We start from the raw sequence: 21,103 nt of genomic DNA on the forward strand, positions 1-21,103 counted from the left end.
GCTTTCAGCCTGCACTTTTTAATCTCTTTAAATTAATGGACAGTTAATGGTTCTGGTTACCTAGTGCTACTCTGATAGGAATATACCACAAATGGGATGGTCTTAACAAACAGGAGTTTATTCTCTTCAAGTTTGGAGGCTTTAAGTCCAAGTTTAAAGTGCCAGGCTCTAGGGGCTGTGTGAAAGCCTCTCAACCTTGGGCTTCAGTTTTGCCTCTTGCTCCCGGCCCACTGAAGCTAGAGGCACCTCTTCAAAGTCCATTGTAAGTCCCAAGGTCGGCAGAGCATGCCATAAGATAGAGACCATTCCCAAGGCTTCTCTTTATGTATGGGAAGCAGACCACATCCCTAAGGCAGCTACTCAGCTGTTCACAGTAGATTCCACCGTGGAGTTGATTGCTAGTCTCATCCTGGGGAATAACTACCACCAGCTGCCCAGCCATTCAGCCAGGCCCAGCCAAGTTGACACACAAACATAACCACCACAATATTATTGGGAACCAATGTTAACATCAACATAACAGCTTTACAACAAACTTCTAATTTAAAAATGAAAAAAGATATTGAGCCAAAGGTAAACCAGTTGGTACCTAGTTGATTCCAACTCATGACAACTCCATGTGTGTGAGAGCAGAATTACGTTCCATGGTTTTCAGTGGCTGATTTTTCATAGATGGTCAAGTGCATTCACCATTTGCACCACCCAGGGATAAACCATAGAAGAGTCTTTTTTGTTCTGTCTCTGAAACATGCTTTTGACAGATGGATAAAGTTCTACTTAACTTCCATTTTGTTACCTTACTTTGTGATAAGTAAGATTGGCAAGTGATGGAGAACAGTAGATCGGCTGTTTGTGATGGTAAAGGGAAGTAATGGTAGGAATTGTTACCTGACCTGTGGTCTTCATTATGCTTTGTCCCCCCACATCTTTTGCTTAGCATGACTGTGCATTTCATTTGTCATCCATTACTGTTGGACAGAGTAAGCCTAAACATAGAGGATCAGAGAGACATGATTTTGCACTTAGAAAATAATTGAATAGAGATTTAGTTTGTAACTTTAAGCTGCAGGATAGGTTCGTGTTTGAAAAACCTCTTCTTTGGCTGTACAAGCAGGAGTGACCAGTGTCTTTGAACTGTTGAGGCTTCATCTGAGTCATGACTGGGCAGCTGATGATTGCTTAAGCACAGGCCCCTTTAAGGGCCCAGGGTCTAGCCCTAGGACAAACCACGGAGCAGCAGGAATTGGTCATGGCATGTGTCTCCAGTTTTTCCAACTGAGTGACACACTCTAAGTTCCCTTCCTGCCTGCCAAGGTCAAGCAAATATTTAGGGAAAACCTACTATGTGACAAACCACTCCAGACTAAATGTTACTGTGGAGTAATTCCTTCTCATAATGACCCCATAGGACAGAGTAGAACTGCCCGATAGGGTTTCCAAGGCTGCAGTGATTATGGACGCAGACCACCACATCTTTTTCCTGCAGGTTGGTTGGCGGGTTTGAATGCTGACTTCATTTAGCAGTGACGTGCTTAACCACTGCACCCCCAGTGCCCCTTACTCTGTGACAGGCACCACCTCATCTCCCTTCTTCTCAGTTTCCATTGATCAGCATAACACGGTGAGAGGAAGACTTTTAGAAGCCCAAAGAAAAAGAGTCTAGCTCTTCATTTTCAGCCCTAGAAAAGCCCGTGCCGTGGATCTCCAGGTAAACCCAGTCATGCTCTGGCTTTATTGAACCAGCCTTTCCCTCTCTAGCTCTACTAGCGTGACCTTGCAAGTGCTTGCATTAACACGCATTACCCAATTTAGTCAGAACTTGACTCCAAAGATCAGGGCCAGTGATCAGGGATTAGGAATCTCCAGCTGGTGTTCTCTTTTCAGGGGCAGCCTTTTCCAGGTGAATGCCATCTCCAGATGGTGTCAGCCAACCTCCTAGCTCCTCTCCTGCTCCCTCACTGGAGAAGGGAAGAACTGGGCTGTCTCTGTAGCCAGAGTCACCCAGGCACGGACACATTCATTGCCTTCTTCCGCCTTTGGAGATCGTCCATTCTGAATCTTGGACATCTGAACATGTCTCCAGGGTCCTCATCCCTCAGATACCTCACATCTTTGAATGGTTCTCTGGAAGCACTTGACCGTCCCCACTCCCTTTCTTTGGGCGACTCCAGTCACTTTCAGAAATGAGACTTTCACATGAGGGCGGAGGAGAGGGCACTGCTGAGGCAGCTTGGAGGAGGTAATTTGGGGGTAGGTAGCGATTCTCTGAGTGGTGCATAAAGTTAGTGCTCTCGGCAGCTAACGGAAACGGGGGAGGTTTGAGTCCACCCAGAGGTGCTGTGGAAGAAAGGCCTGGTGATCTACTTCTGAAAAAATCAGCCACTGAAAAACCTCCTGAGCACAGTTCTCTGAAACTCATGGTGTCGCCACGGGTGGGCGCTTCTGCCACCCCTGCAGATTATGCTGTGTAGCAAGGCCCAGCTTTTTCTTGGGGTAAACTTTGATGTAAGATATTTTGAGTTGGACAATCACAATAGCCTCCGTTGGAGGTATATCCGTGCACTGTTGTGTAAATGGGGGTGCAAAGGACATATACAATGAGACAAACTATGCTTTTAAAGCAATTTGATAAATACGAGTTTTTGAAAGTGTTCACCACAATGCATCTCAATACAGTGCACTGCCATGGAGTCGGGCCCGACTCATAGCAACCCCTCCTTGGGTTTCTGAGGTGGTATCACTATGGAAGTAGATTGCCCCATCTTCCTTCCGAGGAGTGGCTGGTGGGTTCGAAGCGCCAGCCTTCTGGTTAGCAGTCAAAGCCTTAGGCACTGCAACACCAGAGCTTCCCACCAGAATGCAGAAATTAAAAACAAAAAAAAAAAAAGAAAAGAAAGATGAAAGGCCTGAATGTTAGAAAGATTAAGTAGTGAATCAGAATGCGTACTTTCCTCTCGAAAGAGCAAATCTGTAATAAACTGGCTAAGGGATAATGCCCCCATGGCTTTCCCCTCAGCCATTTATCTTTCCAATTCCAGTGACTGGAAGATGACTTTGTGCCTAGGGACAGCGAGCAGATCAGATTAATTGGTGCCGACTCAAGGCTGCTTCTATTATCTGTCCGTAGAGAGATTTGCAATCAAGATGCTTGGAGCAGAATCCCCGTGGAAAGAGCTGCCTCGACGGGCTTGCAGGAGCTCTGGGCTGCCCTTTGCAGTGTCTCAGGGCTCCAGCTGCCAGCAGGCTCCTCTCTCTGTCACTTTCCACTCCCTCTTCCTGCCTTCTCCCTAGCTTGTGCAGAGCAGGGAAGGCAGCAGGTATGGCACGTGCGGTGGGCAGCTGACGAGAAGCCCTCACTCAGGGTATCTTCTCTTCTAAAGGGATGTTTGCTTTAAGAGATCTTTCATTAGCATCTCAGTTTGGTTGGGTCCCCCATATGCCCAGCTCACTGCCTACTCAATGTTGTTGTTGTTGTTGTTATGTGCCGTCGAGTCGGCCCCGACTCATAGCGACCCCTCCTTGGGTTTCCGAGGCAGTATCACTACGGAAGTAGGATTGCCCAACCTTCCTTCCGAGGAGTGGCTGGTGGGTTTGAACCGCCAGCCGTCTGGTTAGCAGGCAAGTGTCTTAGCCACTATGCTACCAGAGCTCGCCTGTATTTTCTGTTTTCATAAAGATATCTTCACTGGAGCATGATATAGTGTTGTTGTTGTTAAGTGCCATTGAGTTGGACCCAACTCATAGCGACCCCTCCTTGCGTTTCTGAGGCAGTATCACTACGGAAATAGATTGCCCTGTCTTCCTTCCAAGGAGTGGCTGGTGGGTTTGAACCGCTAGCCTTCTGGTTAGCAGTCAAGTGCCTTAGGCCTATGCTACCAGAGCTCCTGCATGATATATTATGACCACCTTAAAGGAAAGCTCTTTAAAACAAAGACAGTCATCCATGATCCTACTTGCTTTCTCTAACATGGCTTAGCCGCACTTTCGTTCTCTGAGCTTGATAGATTGGCAGGCAGGCCTGGGCATAGGCCTGAGTGTGCTGTTGTTAGCTGCTCTTGCGTCGGCCAGCCCCTGCCTTGTGGCGATCCCGTGCACAGGAGACTGAAGTTCTTCTGGTCCTGCACCGTCCCCGTGATCGGTTGCAGGTCGGATCATTGCAAGCCACAGGGTTTTCAGTGACTGATCTCAGAAGTAGATTGCCAGGCCTTCCTTCTCAGTTTGTCTTAGTCTGGAAGCCCCAGCGAGACCTGCTCAGCATCGTAGCAACACGTAAGTCTTCACTGACAGCTTGGTGGTGGCTGCACTTGACGTAGGCTGTCTAGGAATCAGACTTGCGTCTCCTGTGGAAGGGAAGAGTTCTACCACTGAACCACCACTGCCCGGCAGTTGTGAGTATATATACAAACGTAGAAAACAAATGCACAGATACACGCTTTGTTGTGTACTTATCCTCCTGGCACTCATGTGCAAATTCTTACCATCAGCCCTATCACCTTTCTACTCCTGACGGCCTGTGGAAGGAAGAAAAGTTGCAGAGCCAAACAGACTTTTACTGTGAATCCTGTCTCCACCACGTAGTAGGTGTGTGACTTCAGGCAAGTCTCTCATTCGTCTGTCAGTTAATTAGTCTACCCACTCGGCTGTCCTCCCTGCCTGCCTTCCTCTCTCCCATCCAAAATACTCATCTGTGTTTACTACATGCTGGATGGGCAGGGGATCTGTACAGTATTTTCCCATGCATAGACTAAGTGGTGCATAGTAGGTAGTGCTGCTACGAGGAGCAGTTAGATAATGCATTGAAAGGACTCAGCAGCAGAGTGCCTGGCACAGAGTAGGATGCTCAAGAAATGGTGTGTGTGGTCAACTGGCAAGTCCCATCAGTACTTTTGCTGCAGTGCCTCTGGTCTCTATTACTATTTCTTAGCAGCCTGAATGTTGTTAGGTGCCATCGAGCCTGAGTAATGATGGGCAATTACGTTCATACCTGGATGATGCAACAATAGACTTCTTACTTACGACGCCAGATCTATTCCATTAACTCCTTCCTATCATCCCCATTTACCTTTCTAAAGCACAGTTTTTGTTCATTCATCACTTTGTTCAAAAATTTTCAGTGCCTTTTAATGGTTCTCAAAAAGATTCTGAATTTCTTGTTGGCTGTTCAAGGTCCTCTAACTGTTCTCTGAGCACGTGGCTCATGTCCTCGGGATCTGGGCTCTCAGCAACCTGCCATCTTCGCTTCTGTCTTCATCTACTGACAGGTGTGCAGGGAGTTATCATAGGAGCTACCTATTCCATGGGGACCATGAGCCGCAGAGTTGAAAAAGTCTTGTCTTTTGCAATAAAGACTTGCCCAGTATTTCTGAGGACATACTTGTCCTATTCTTGGCATCTTGTTATTATTCAACAAAGAACAATGAAGTAGTAGATCGAGCCCTTTGGAGCACCTCCCTTCCTCATCTTTTCATTCCATTTGTTTGCAAATATCTACAACAAGACATCAGGCTTCAAGGAAGAATAGCTCACTTGTTTTTTTTTCGCTGCCACATCAAAATCTCACAGGGTATTCCTTATTAATTTCTAAAGTTAACAATAAATTCTTTTGTTGAAGAAGTTCAGGATTATTTATCAAAAGCATGTTGAATGGAAAATATTTGCTGTGTATTGGATTTTTCTCAGTTTGCGTGGCCTCCAGCACCTGTAACAAGAAAATGGATACAAGGAGTTAGGAGAGTCGCCCACTATTTTCACTTCAGAGGGCTGTGTTTTATAGGTTGGGTTTATGTTGTAATGAGTTCCCTTAAATTAGAAATTCTGCTGAGGAAGTCCTGCAATGTAAGTTTAGGAATGCCTAAGCATTATTTATAATCAGCAATTATTTGTATTTTATTTTAGGTATGTATTTATTTTATATATTTTATTTCAATGAGCCATTTGTGGTGCAGTGGTTAAGTGCTGAGCTGCTGACCAGGAAGAAGGTCAGTGGTTTGAACCCATCAGCTCTCAGGAGAAAGATGTGACAGTCTGCTTCTGTCAAGATTACAGCCTTGGAGGGCTTCCACTCTGTCCTGTAGGGTTGCTGTGAGTCAAAATTGACTCATCGGCAGTGGGTGCATATATTTTATTTCATCCATAAAGTAAAACATTTGTATGTGTATTTGGAGGTGTGGGACAGTGCAAACCCACTGCTGTTGAATTGATTCCAACTCATAGTGCCACTATAGGACAGAGTAAAACTGCACCATAGAGGTTCCAAGGCTATAAATCTTTACTGAAGCAGACTGCCACATCTTTCTCCTGCAGAGTGGTTGGTGGGTATAAACCAGTGAACTTTAGTTATCAGCTGAACTCTTAACCACTGTACCACAAGGGTTCTTGTTTGTTGTTATGAGCCGTTCAGTGGGTTCTGACTCATTGCTACCCCATGTACAACAGAACTTAACACTGCCCAGTCCTGCGTCATCCTCACAAGTGTTGCTATGTTTGGGATGATTCTTTGCACCACACAGTGCAAAGAACTTTACATGTTGATTGCTGGCTTATGCCTTGGGGAGGTGTCTCACGGTGGCAGGACCTGCAGGTGAGGTCTGCATGGCCCGCGTCAGCCCTGGATTTCTGTGATTCTATTATTTATGAGTCCAGTCAATACTAAATACTGCTGAGTCTCGAATGAAATGCCTCTGCTTGCTGTTTACAGGCTTCTGTCGGTAGTGAAATGAAATTGACAAAACAAAGCTTGTGTATTAAATACAGACTGTTCTAATTGGAGTTTTCTTTTCTCTCTACCAGTTTGCTGTTTTGTGGTTCACAAGAGGTGCCATGAGTTTGTTACGTTTTCTTGTCCGGGTGCGGATAAGGGACCTGACACTGATGTAAGTAGTCTGGAAACCATGGTTTGATGTTAATGCCCATTTTCTGTCCTCAGTGTTCTTCGTGTCTCTCCAACCATTGCTTGGCACATACTGTTGATGGGAAGACTTCTCAATCGGTCTGATAGGATGCTGGCTTGAACTAATGAACTAATGCAATCCTTTGGAGACCTGGCAGGGACTACTTAGAGATCAGGAGAGAGTCCCTCAGAATGTGTACTGGTCCACCCTTACTTCGTGGACTCAATCCACCCCATTCAGCCCACAAACACAATGTAATTCTTCTCTGAAAACAATGATAATTTTTGCAGTAAACAAATCACCTTTCTGTTTCTTTCCAATGGTTTATTAACTAATAGGACCATCACTGCTTGTGGCCGACGTAACAAATGACTCCTAGTTCGCTTTGTGAGATCCTTGCTGTCTTTTCATTATGCATTATAAATGCTACTGTTGATTGGAATAATTTAACATCTGTTTCACTGAACAACGATCTCTGAAGCTGTCCATGTGTGAACACATAATTTAGTTCATTTGTTTCCTAATTCTGCCCGTCTGTATGGAGCGTCTCTATTACATCTCTTGCTTATTGAAAAACGAGACCAGCACAGGAGAATGGGAGTTAGGAGGCGTGGGAAATACTAATATCTGAAATGTTTTGAGTGGAAGGAAACTTTGGCTCTGTGTTATCTGAAGAGTAATACTCAAGCTGAAAACGTTTGGGTGGGAGAGAGGAGGTGGCCTGGAAAAGTAGCCATTTCAATTGGATTCTGAAATACTTTTGCTGGATAACTTTAGTCACTCATATTAAACTATGTGTTCAAGTGATTTCTTCTTTTAGTGCCAATTCTCCGTTGGGAGACTTTGATTTTGAAATGGCTTTGTCCTGTTGGTTTTGATTCACAGCGACCCTATAGGCAAAGAGTAGAATTGTACCTTAGGGTTTCCTCCTAGGCTGAAATTTTCACAGGAGCAGATTGCCAGCTCTTTGCTCCCATGGAGGTGCTGGTAGGTTTGAACCTCTGACCTTTTGTTTAGCAGCTGACTGCTTAATCACTGTGCCACAGGGCTCCTTCTCTGAGTGCAAGCAGAACTAATCGTTCCCTTCTTAGAAGATGGCGAATCCATGGTGGCCTCTGAGATTCCGATTTGCTTTGATCTAACACCAGTAATGAAGGAACTTAGGAGTCCCTAGGTGGCTTGGCTACTAACGGACAGGGTGGAGGTTGATGTCCATCTATAGGTACCTTACAAGAAGGGCCTAGTGATCTACTCTAAAAGATGCCAGCCATTGAGGCCGTGTGGAGCACAGGTCTGTCTGACACACATGGGATTACCATGAGTCAGAATCAATTTAGTGGCCACTGGTTCAGTTGTTTTTCGGTATAAAGAAGGACTTTGCCATTAGGCACTCAGTGCATGGAGTCCTGCCTCATTTCAGTTAGACATGGCTGAGACAGTGTCCAGTGAGTGCCACGGCTCTGAAGCACCATTGGCCCTGAAAAGACTCTTGGACGTGGAAGCCATAGGGAATCTCAGAGGTCATCTTGGTTTGCAGCCTCACTTTCTAGGACCAAGAAGCCAAAGTGTATGGATGCTGAGTGACTCACCCAAATGCACACAAAGTTAGTGTCATCCCCATCCTCCTTTTCCATATTTCACTTTTTGTTTTTCTTTTTTTAGTGGAAAATTGCCTCCGTTTTGGTCATTTGGACATATATTAAATGGGATGTTAGAGTATTCATTTTTCTGAAAGGCCCAAGTCCAGTTCTCCAGGTTTAAAGTTGGCCACAAGCATCTGTGGTGGTCCTTTCGCCACCTCGCTCATTAGTTCTGTCCTCCTCCCATTCCGGGTTTCTTCCTTTCTCTTCTCTTCTGCCTCCTTAAGAATTGGGAGGCAGTGCAGGTAGGTGGCAGAAATATGAACAATTCTTGACCTTCTTCTCCCTTCTTTTTCCTTTGTCTTCTTCCCACTCCTTCATTCTTTCAATTAAATAATCTTTATTAAATACTTCTTATGGGTGGCACAAATGGTTAAGCACTCAGCTACTAACAGAAAGGTTGGAAGTTCAAATTCACTCAGAGGTGCTTCGGAAAAGTGGCCTGGCAGCGTACGTCTGAAAAGTCAGCCATCGAAAACCTTGCGAGCGCAGTTCTGCTCTGACACACAGGGGGTCGCCATGGGTCAGAAGTTGAGGTGACAGCAGCTGTTTGCTTGTTTGTTTATAGGCCAAGCTCTGTGCTGAGCCCTGTAATACAATAACAAGCACAGAGATGGACTCCTTGTCCTGTGGACATTCTGCTATGAGAAAGCAAATATTTGAAAATAAATCCATACATACAGTTTTGATAAGAGAAGAATTATGTAGCATGTTCTGATTGGGTTTCCTTAAGGGACCTGTTTTAGATTGGGAAGGGAATAGAGGACAGGCATTCAAACAAAACTTCAAGAATGAATGGGAAACAGGCAGGAAGAAGTAAGGAGCCCAGGAGAAGACAGTTGCAGACAAAGGAAAGAGAGTGTATGAAGGCCTGGACGGGGAAGGAGTTCAGTTCATGAGAGAAACTAACACGGCTGGGCCTCAGATGTCTGGCTAAGGATTTTGGACAAGATCTAGCATGGAATCCACCAGATAGTTTCAAGCTAGGAATGGTGTTATCTCATTTGCATCTTATAAAGTTTACTGTGGTTGGTAGATGATGGATTGGATATGAAGTAGGTGGACATGAGGTTGGAGTTGGGGAAGGATCAAAGGCTGGAGACCCAGAACAAAGGCCCCTACTCTTCAGGGCAAGATGATGGGAACTGGGAGTAGGTGGGGGCAATGGGATTAGCAAAGTGAACTCATTTGAGATACATCAGAAGTCAGATGGACAGCTGTTGGTCATTGTGGGATCTGGGAGGTGAGGGCATTGAGAATGACTCCTGGGTATCAGGCCTGAACACCTGAATGGATAGAGGTACTTTAAGTCCAGAGGGATTCTGGGGGATGATAATATTTGGAAGAGGCAAGATGGACCACAGTAAGAGTTTCACTTTGAAAATGTTTGCTTTTAGTTGTCCGACATTAACAGGACAGCAGAAGACATAAAGTTGGAGGTCCGAAGTGAGGTGGCCTGAAGGTCATGATGTCTGTTCTTTCCAAGGCTTGAGAATGGATCACCTTGCCTAGAGAGAGGGTGTAGTGTAGGAGCAGAAGGGAAGAGGACCCAGAGAGCGCTCTGAGGAACCCCCAGCAGATTGAGTGGGAAAGACAAGAAAAGGAATCTAAGGAGAAGCACCCAGAGGAGGAAGAGGGAAACAAGGAGAGTGCGATGCTGATTTTAGTTTCCTAAAGGAGCAGTAGGCAGTGCTTTGATCATATCTATGATTTGGTTAGGTGTTCTCTCCAAGTTTTTAACATTGCTCATCATTAGTAGGGTGACAAACATCCCGCTTGCACAGGACATTTTTGACTGACATGGGAAAGTCAGTCAAGACTTACACTTGCTAACAACAACAGTAAGATCTGGTAAGTGCTGCAATGGGTAAGTGGTTGGCTGCTACCCAAAATGTTGGCAGTTCTAACCTACCAGTAGCTCCACAGGAGAAAAGACCGGCAATCTGCTCCTGCAAAGATTGTTGTTGTTACCTGCTGTCAAGTTGGTTCCAACTCATTGCAACCCTATGTGCAATGGAAAAACAGTGCAGGTTCCTGCACCATCCTTACAGTCATTGCTGTGTTTGAGCCCATTGTTGCAGCCGCTGTGTCAATCTATCTCATTGAAGGTCTTCCTCTTTTTGGCTGACACTGTACTTTACCAAGCATTGACATCCTTCTCCAGGGACTGGTCCCTCCTTAACATGTTCAAAGTGAGTGAGACAGAGTCTCACCATCCTCACTTCTAAGTAGCATTCTGACTTCTTCCAAGACAGATTTGTTCATTCCTTTGCAAGTCCGTGGTGTCTTTGCTATTCTTTGCTAACACCGTAATTAAAATGCATCAGTCCTCTTTAGTCTTCTTTACTCATTGTCCAGCTTTCGTACACATATAAGGTGTTGAAAATATGCCTTGACTTGCGTCAGGCACACCTCAGTCCTCAAGGTGACATCTTTGCTTTTGTAACATTTTAAAGAGGTCTTTTGCAGCAGCTTTACTCAATGCAATACCTCAATTTGATTTCTTGACTGCTACCCATCTGCCTTGATTTGGGTCCAAGTAAAATGAAATCCCTGACAACTTAAATATGTTCCGCATTTATCATGATGTTGCTTATCGGTTTAGTTGTGAGGATTTTTGTTTTCTTTATGTATGTTAAGATATGATCCATACTGAAGGCTGTAGTCTTTGATCTTCATCAGTAACTGTTTCACAAGGTTGTGTCATCTACTTATCACAGGTTGTTAATGAGGCTTTGTCTAATCCTGATGCCATGTTCTTCTTCATGTAGTCTAACTTTTCAGATTATTTGCTCAGCATGCAGAGTGATGAATAAGTGTGGTGAAAGGATACAACCCTGATGCATACCTTTCCTGATTTTCAACCACACATTTTGCACTTGTTCTGTTCAAATGACTGCCTCTTGGTTTATGTACAGGTTCCAGATGAGCACAATTAGGTGTTTTGAAATTGCCAGTTTTCACAATGTTATCCATAATTTGTTATGACCCACACAGTCAAATGCCTTTACATAGTCAATAAAACACAAGCATACATCTTTCTAGTATTCTGTGCCTTCAACCAAGAGCCATCTGACATAATAGTGATAGCCTTCTTTCCACATCCTCCTCTGAATCCAGTTTGAATTTCTGGCAGTTCCTTGTTGATGGACTGCTGCAACCAACTGTTTTTGATTTATCTTTAGTATAATTTTACTTGCTGGTGATATTAATGATATGGTTTGATAATTTCTGCATTCTGTTGGATCAATTTTCTTTGGAATGGGCACGAATATGGTTCTTTCTCAGCCAACTGGCCAGATAGGTGTCTTCCATATTTTTAGGCATAAATGAGTGAGTGCTTCTAGTGTTGCATCCATTTGTTGAAACATCTCAATTGGGATTCTGTCAATTCCTGGAGCCTTGTTTTTCCCAATGCCTTTAGAGCAGCTTTGACTTCTTCCTTAGTACTATCAATTCTTGATTGTGTGCTGCCTCTTGAAATGACTGAATGCTGACCAGTGCTTTTTGGTGCTGTGACTGTGTATCCCTTCCATCTTTTGATACTTCATATGTCATTCAACTTTTGACCATAGACTCCATCAGTACTGCAACTCAAGGCTGAAATTTTTTCCTTTAGTTCTTTCAGCTTGAGAAATGCTGAGCATGTTCTTCCCTTTTTGTTTTCTAACTCCAGGTGTTTGCACTTTTCATCATAATACTTTACTTTGTCTTCTCAAGCCTACTCTTTAAAATCATCTGTGTAGCTCTTTTACTTCATCATTTCTTCCATTTGCTTTAACTACTCAACTTAAGAGCGAGTTTCAGAATTCTCATCTGACATCCATTTTGGTCTTTATTTTCTGTCTTTTTAATGACTTTTTGCTTTCTTCATGTATAATATCCTTGATGTCATCCCACAACTCATCTGGTCTTCAGTCATTAGTGTTCAGTGCATCACATCTGTCCTTGATATGGTATATAAATTCAGATGGAATGTGCTTAAAGTCATACTTTGACTCTCATGGACTTGTTTTAATTTTCTTCAACTTCAACTTGCATATGAGCAATTGATGTTTTGTACCAGTCGGTCCTTGGCCTTATTCTGATTATGATAGTAAGATTCTCCATTGTCTCTTTCCACAGATGTAGTCAATTTGATTCCTGTGTATTCCACCCAGCAAGGTCCATCCATGTGTGTAGTCACTGTTCAGGTTGCTGAAAAAAGGTGTTTGCAATGAATAAGTTGTTGGTCTTCAAAATTCTGCATGAGATTTCCAGTGTCATTTCTATCACTGAGGCCATATTTTCCAACTACTGATTATTATTCTTTGTTTCCAACTTTTGTATTCCAAACACCAGTAGTTATCAGTGAGTCTTGATTGCATGTTTGATTAATTTTGGACTGCAGAAGTTGGTAAAAATCTTTATTCAGTTTATTCATCTTTGGCATTAGTGGTTCATTCACAAATTTGAATAATAGTTGCATTAATTGATCTTCCTTGTAGGCATGTGGATATTATACTATCACTAACAACATTGTATTTCAGGATTGATATTGAAATATTTTGATGATAAATATGAAGCCATTCCTCTTCACCTTGTCCCTGGTATGGTAGACCCTATGATTATCTGATTCAAATTGGCTGATACCAGTCCATTTCAGCTCACTAATGCCTAGGGTATCGATCTTCAAGCATTCCATTTCATTTTTGACAACTTACAAGTTGACTAAATCCATACTTTTATGTTCCATGTTCCAGTTATTAATGGATGTTTATAGCTATTTCTTCTCATTTGGAGTCATGCCATATCAGCAAATGAAGGCCCTAACAGCTTTACTCCATCTACATCATGAGAATCATCTCTACTTTGTGGAGGCACCTCTTCCCCAGTCCTATTTTGAGTGCCTTCCAGCCTGAGAGGCTCATCTTCCGACACTAGCTCAGATAGTCTTTCACTGCTGTTCATACGGTTTTCACCGGTCAGTTTCAGTTTTTGAAGAAGTAGATTGCCAGGTCCTTCCCAGTCTGTCTTGGTCTGAAAGCTGTGCTGAAATGTATCCACCATGGCCACACCTGCTGGGGTTTGAAATACCAATGGAGTAGCTTCTGGCATCACGGCAACATGCAAGCCACCACAGTCAGACAAATGGCAGATGAGTGTGATGTAACATTGTAGGGAGGTCAGAAGCTCTTGTGTGATGTTTATAAAAATAACAGAAATGCTGAAGAACTATTGAAACATAGTCGTTGGAACATTTACTCTGTGTGTTGGATATGTGGACACGTGAGAAAGTGAAAGAGGAAGGAAGAAGTGATCTGTTAAAAGACTTGAAGCATCTAGAGGCAATAAGCTTGCCTTGCATTTTTGTTTGCGTTTTGTTTAGGTGTTGTATTTTTATTTGTCTTATGTATTTTTACTAGTCCCCCTCACCTGTTTGTGGATAAACTATTCACGCTGTATTTTGCGCTTCTTATATCCGAACCATGCAGTTGAAGGAATTGATGATTTAAAAATAACTTCCCAGGTCATCACTGTACTTCACCTGGGAAGCAGCCAGCATTCATATAGTCAGCATCATATGACAGTTGATGATGGCTGGCAGTGTGTTTGGAAAGGTACCAGATGGAGAAATTAATGAACTTGTTCCACAGCAGAGGAACTTGCTTTAGTGCAGGTACATCTTCTGTGAAGATTGTCAAATTGAGCCGTTCAGAGAAGCTGAGGGCATGACTGTAAACGCTTCCAGCCACAGGTGGAGTGGACTGCACAAAGTGTCACAACACAAGTGATGCCAGGTGTGAAGCTGGACTCTTGGAGGGCTGTGTGTCCAGCGGGCAAAACTGCTTTCTTTTCTTTACTACAATCTAGAGCATTCTCTCATTCCCAGGTTCTTTTTGGTTTCTCAGAATTCAAGCAGATAGAAAAGGCTGCTAAATTATTTAAAATCCATCAGTTCCAAGCTTCATTTATAGCAAAACTTAAAAGATGTACAATTTAGAAATAGGTTTAGTGAATCTCCTATTTTCTCAGTGTGTACTATTACAGTTAATATGGAAATAAAATCATTTTGTAAGCAAAGCCAGTTATCCCAACATATTTTTACATTCCTGAACTGACAAAGTAACTGAGATAGTAAACGGGGCAGGTGCTGAGAAATCACATTGAAAATTCAGTGGCGTGTAGTAAAAAGAGCAGTAGAATGAGGTTGGGCGTCCAGCCTCGACACGTCATGAGAAACCTTTTTGGACCTCAGTTTTCTCATTTATAAAGGTTGAACTTTATACTCTTTGAAGTTGTTTTCAGCCGGAAATCCCATTTTATTCCACTCCATTCCATTATTAAATATTTATTGAAGGTCTCATGCTGTGAAGGATACAAAGGTGAAGATGTTTCTCGTCTTCAGAAAGCATTCTCTTTAATTGCAAGGGTCAGCCACACAGTCAGATAGTTATACCGAATGATTGCATAGGATAACTGCCCCAGAGAGAGAGGGAGGGAGGGAGGGAGGGAGGGAGAGAGAGAGAGAGAATGCTGTTGAGTTAATAGAGGGAGAGCAAGTGACTAATGAATGGATGAGGGCAGACTTCCTGAACATGATGACATTTTAAGATTTATTTCAGCTCTTTTCAAAGTTTTCTTTAAAAGCAAGGAGTCCAGTCATCTCTTTGCTTTTAGTGTTTTCACGTTCCTCACACTAGCTTTGTTGTTGTTGTTGTTGTCGTGGAGTCAGCCCTTGAGTCTTGGTGACCCCATGCACAGTGGAACTAAACCCTGCCCGGTCCTGCACCATCCATGATTGGTTGCAGCTAAGACCATTGTAATCTATAGGGTTTTCATTGGCTGATTTTAGCAAGTAGATCACCAGGCCCTTCTTCCTAGTCCAGCTTAGTCTGGAAGCTCTGCTCACACCTGTTCAGCATCATGGCCACATGTGAGCCTCCACTGACTGATGGGTGGTGGCCGCATGTGAGGTACACTGGCTGGGGATTGCACCTGGGTCTGTGGCACGAGAGGTAAGAATTCTTCCCGTGAACCCCCAAAGTGAATTCTATCTCCTGCCAAATGCTGCTGTCCAGCGGCTCCTACTCTCAGGTGGCATGCATGTGCAAGAGGCCCTGTGGAAAGGAGGGGGCAAGCAAGAGAGACCCCAGTGTTCTCTCAGTCTAGCGGAATACCCCTTGGTGAGCTGAGCTCTGTGTCGCCACAGGTGCCCTCCTGCACTGACTGTGATGCCATGGGAGACCTGAAAAGGAAGTTATTTCAGGGAAACAAACTCAACAAAAAACTCCAGTGCTAATTCTGCTCTTCAGTGGGTGGATTATTTTATGTACCAGATTCAAAGGAACAGAAGTATTTCCTACAGGGGAAGGGACTCCTGCTACATTTCTGCCAAATTAATTTATCCCTAAATTAAAAATAGCCTCAGAGACTTATTTCCTCAGCCACACAATTATGATGAGCCAAAGATGGATGGTGCCATGGCCGTCCTCTCAACCTACCAGCTTCTGGCCATGGGGAAGAGAGAGAGGACTGCGTATCTGCTTTGTGGTCTGAACTTAACTGGAAGAAATTTGTGCATAAACTATAAACCAAGTGCTCATACTCTAACCAGGGTACTAGACTGTGTTTTCTTAAGGGAGTCACCCGGGGGTTCTCCATCTTAATCCAACAGTTTTGCCACTGCTCAAACATCTTTGGAATTCCACGTTTGGAACAACCTATAAGGCCAGTAGCACATTCTTGTCAAAATCTCCATTCTTGGAAAATGGTCAGCCTTTGAGAGTTTGGTGAGATGGTTTGCGGACACAGCCAAAAGCCCCTTGGTGCCAGATCTGAATAAGGGCTTTATTAAGGTGGGTGGTCCCAGTTTGGGTCAAAAAAGGAGGTAAGACAAGTACAAAGAGTGATTTTCTAGTGAGATTCATAAGTTGGCTCTGGTATCAGGTTTGAAAGAGACTTTTGATATGCTTTGGGGCATGGAGAACGTGTTGGCACCATTGTGTGGCCTCTCATGCCACCTTTGGTTAATATGTGCGCTTGTACTTATTTATTTATTAAGTTGCATGAGTTAACAATCATGCCTACACAGCGGGAAGGTCCTGTGTCTTTTCTTTTTGGAAACTAAGTGCCCAGTGCAGGGCCTGGCATAAGAGTGGATGCTTGAAAACGTTTGTTGAACCAAAGAGAATGAATGTATGAGTGTCTGCTAACCTGATTTGAGTGTCGGTTGTATTTATCTGGTCCCGAATTACTTGAATGTTTTTAACTTCAGATGAGACTTCTCCTGAATTTCTCCATTATCTGGAGGCAGAGGTTTCATCTGCATCGTTATTATGGCACGTAGGAGTGGGAGGAGATACATTCATTGGCTTTCATACTTTGCACAGTAGTCATTTCAAACCATTGCCTTAACTTTGTGGAGTTTAGTTTAAAAAATGATAGGCAATGGCTTTTGACTGGTTGGGATCAAAGATTGGTGTGATTAATTTGCTCATTTTTCTTGAACCATCCATATGACTTAGTGATAACAGACAGTTAGTTCATTATGGACAATCACCCAACCAACAAAATTACCTGTATTTGCAAATGGTTGCTGGAAATAGAGTCTGGGGAGCCTATCATTGCAGCTCAAATCACTGGAAGTCTGGCACCAGAAGACGTTCTGCACAGGTTGTGGAATCTTTATGATGCTACCTGTAGTTAAGTGAAGGACCCTGGTAGTGCAGGGGTTAAGCCCTTGGCTGCTACTTGAAGGGTTGCTGGTTCAAAACCACCAGCTGCTCCACAGCAGAAAGATGTAGCAGTCTGTTTCCCTAAAGATTTTCAGCCTTAGAAATCCTATGGGGCAGTACTACTCTGTCCTAGAGGGTTGCTATGAGTTGGAATCAGCTGTACTTTTTGTTTTCTTTTCAGTTTTGATTATGTGTCAAGTAGGAGTTCCTCGGTAGTGCTAATGGTTAAGGCACTTGACTACTAACTAAAAGGTTGGAAGTTCAAGTCCATGCAGGGGTGCTGTTTTGGTTCTCTAGTGCCACTGTAACAAAAGATACCACAAATGGATGACTTCAACAAATGGATGTATTCTCTTGTAGTTCTGGAGGCTAGAAGTCTGAGTTCAAAGTGCCAAGCTCCAGGGGCTGGATGAAGGCCCCTTGACCTTAGGCTTCAGCTCTGCCTCTTGCTCTTGGCCCACTGGAGCTTGATGCTTCTCTTAACTCAGGCAGCTGCTGGCTGCCGAGGCTGACAAGCCCAAGGTCGGCAAGTAAAATGGCACAGTCCAAAGGTAGTCAAGCAACACGGCAGGTCACTAGTTCAAGTCCAGAAACAGTCCTAAGATCAGCAGACAGCATAGCAGGCCACTTACTGATCTCAGCCAAATGCAGGATCCAGATGTGCTGGGAAGCTAGCTAGAGACCTTTCTCAAAGCTGTTACTTATATACTGGAAGCAGACCACATCTCTAAGGCAGCTACTCAGCTGCTCACAGTAGATTCCACCATGGAGTTGATTACCAGTCTTAACATGGGAAATAACTACATCCAGCTGCCCAGCCACTCAACCAGGCCCAGCCAAGTGGACACACAACCTTAAGTATTATAGGTGCCTCCTAAGAAAAACCTGAAAGACTTCTGAAAAATTGACCACTGAAAACTCTATGGAGCACAGTTCTTTTATGACACACGTAGGGTCACCATGAGTCAGAATTGACTTAGTGGAAGCTGGTGGGGGTGGTGATAGATATGTCAAGCGCCTTTCTGTCATTAGTTCTTATATGTAGTCATTCAGTGTTAGTGGGTGCCAGATGCTGTGGGATTCAAAGATTAAAAATAATGGTCCTTGTCTTCAAACAGCTATTCTTCCTGGGAAATCGTATGTATGAATAAACATTACAATCATCAGATAATTACTTCAGTGGATAACATACATAAATATGGTGGGCATGTATTATTTATCCCCATTTTACAGATGTGAAAGGTGAGGCTTGTGCATGCTAAGTGACTTGTAGAAGTTCACATGGTAGTGCAGATGCACTGAGCTTTGAACCAGGTGTCTCTGCACCCAGACCTCTTCTCTCTCCTCTGCACATGTGGTAGAGCAGCAAAGCCAGCGTGGGCAAGGTTTTCTGTCAGTGAGGGCTCTGTTGTGGTGGACAGAATTTATGGTCAGGGTGACTATGAGGAATCTTAACACAATCAAAGAAATTTGAAATGATAGAAGCCTAAAACACAAATAGGGAGACAGACAGTGTGAACTACTGTGAAGGCTGGGGCATGCAGGCCTATTGGGTCACCATGACAGCCAGGAGACTTTGGAGACCTGGTGTGGGTTCTGCTGAAAGGAGTAGGGTGTGGGGCTTTTCAGGACACTGGGTTTCTGGAAAGATTTGCTTCAAATGATTTTACCCCAAACTGAGAGCCAGCCTGAGAGCCTTGTGGCTCATGGAGAGGCTCTTCCTGGATTCCAGTGAGTCACTTTTCTCACAAGCTAAAGTTAGAGTCCCATTCAGTTAGCTGCTACTTCCTCATGCTGGCTCTGTTCTGTTTTTGCTGCTTTATGAATTCCCAGTTGGAGGCTTTGGAAGAGTCTGGATCAAGAAGTACATTTCCTGGGGTCTAGGAGAGAGAGGAAGACTTTCTGAGGATTTTCTAGGCTGTATTTTCATGATGGCATTCATTTATTTATTTATAGTGAGATCAATGGCCAAAACAATCCTAACAATCAAAAGAACTCACTTGTCAGGAATTCTGTATGGGCCTCTGATAATGATGAAGAGAGATGAAGCAAGTAGGTAGGTACCCTGATGTGGTACCAGCAGCTGTGAGCAGACACTCACACTCAGAGTCTAGTACTTTGAAGAAGTAGGATGGACAGTTGTTCTCATTGTTATTGTTATTCATTCAACATAGTCTCATTTCTAATTTTTTTTTTTTTTTTTTGTAATCTCAAGACAAATATGCTTTGAGAGTCATATACCAAAGGGAAAAGCCAGACTCTGTGATGGAGACTATCACTGCCTTTGTGGTAGGTAACACTGCCCTATCACCGTCAGCACTGGAGTTACCGTAATCACATGAAGGTTCCCCAGAAAACATCACTGATGTGGAAAGAGTGCTCGGCTCCTTTATGTTGAGGATGTTGTGTTCAACATGTCCGTCACAGTCTTTATATTCTTCCTCTTATCTGTTTTCTTTGCAGCCTTCCATGCTCCAAACCAGTGCTTTCACCTGTAGGCCCAATCTGTATTGGAATTATACCAGGCTATCATCTCTGCCCAGTCTCCCAAGGCAGAAGCCTCAGGATTATGATAGTTGTCTCTTCCTCTTTTGTCCCCCACATCTAATAAGTCTCGGACTCTGTAGGTTCTGTCTTTCACCATTTCTCCTCTCCATCTTCATAGACACCATCTTAGTTACGGCCTCATCAGGTCCTGTGAATTGGTCTTGCTGATTCTGGACTGTTTCTCTTCCAAGCCCTTCATCTTGCCACCCAATGGTACTCCAGTTATAACAAATACAATAAAATCTGATCATGCCACTCTTTCATTGAACATTCTTTAAGGGTTTCTTCTGTAGAATCACACAACATGGCCTCACTGGCTGTTAGCTGTGGCTGTTGGCTAGGAAGCTGTGGTTCTCCTCCATGTTGGCCCCTCTGGGAAGATACTGCAGGCTTCTAACCTGGTGATGGCAGTTTTGCAAAAAGGCAGGCCACAGTGCACACACGTTTAATAAGCTTCTGCCTGCATGATGTTTCCTGACTGGCCAAAGCCAGCCACGTGGCCAAGCCAGACTCACTGCAGAGGGAGAGAGCACAAAGGTGTAGACACTGGGAGGGGCGAGACATCGGACGCCATTAACACAGCAGTTTACCGCTGGAAGACTTTTCGGTTATATTGTAATTGTTTGTTCCCCTTAAGTCTTACTTATCTCTGTATCCCCAATGCTTAATATCCCTGACTCATAGTTGGTGATCATTAATGTTTGCTAAAAGTGTGAGTGCATGAAAAATGAAGACTCTGATCCCAAAGTAAAATGAAAGTGATTTCCTTGTTTTGAGTAGAGTCTCTGAAACGTTTCATGGAATTCTCTCAGAATCCACCATTACGATTATTCTCATTTTTACCATGCACATCACTATCATGACAATGATAAGTTACTGTCTTTAGGAAGTAAATTTCATTTAAAGAGATTTATTTTCATGTTGAGGAACTTTTTAGCTCTGGACAAAGTTTAAGCCCAGCAAAATTATTCAAGATGCTCACTGAACTGTGCTTGCTGTGTGAGCTGAATGTTTTAACTGGTGAACATGTTTGGGTTAAACATTGAAGGGAAAAACAACTTACTAGAAGGGAATGCTTGTTTTGTCGACTGCATACTTTAGATAAATATTCCCTGAATTGGTTGCTAATCATACAGTCAATTAGGGAGGTTTATATCAAGTCACAAGGAGCCCTGGTGGTGCAATGGTTAAAGAGCTCAGCTGCTAACCAAAATGATCAGCAGTTTAAATGTACCAGCCACTCCATGGGACAAAGATGAGGCAGTCTGCTTGTATAAAGATTTATAGCCTTGGAAACCCTATGGGGTAG

General features: G+C 43.6%; 1 protein-coding gene across 1 annotated transcript in view; it reads left to right on the plus strand.

The window, feature by feature from the left end:
- Nucleotides 1-21,103, plus strand: part of PRKCA (protein kinase C alpha) — a 521,371-nt gene that overhangs the window by 210,021 nt on the left and 290,247 nt on the right. The window contains exon 3 of the mRNA XM_007959900.1: nt 6,790-6,872. Within this exon, the coding sequence (XP_007958091.1) occupies nt 6,790-6,872 (83 nt within the window). The remainder of the gene's footprint in view (nt 1-6,789; nt 6,873-21,103) is intronic.

Source organism: Orycteropus afer, unplaced genomic scaffold (assembly GCF_000298275.1).
Source record: "Orycteropus afer afer isolate SDZICR_OR568_19922 unplaced genomic scaffold, OryAfe1.0 scaffold00018, whole genome shotgun sequence".
NCBI lineage: Eukaryota > Metazoa > Chordata > Mammalia > Tubulidentata > Orycteropodidae > Orycteropus > Orycteropus afer.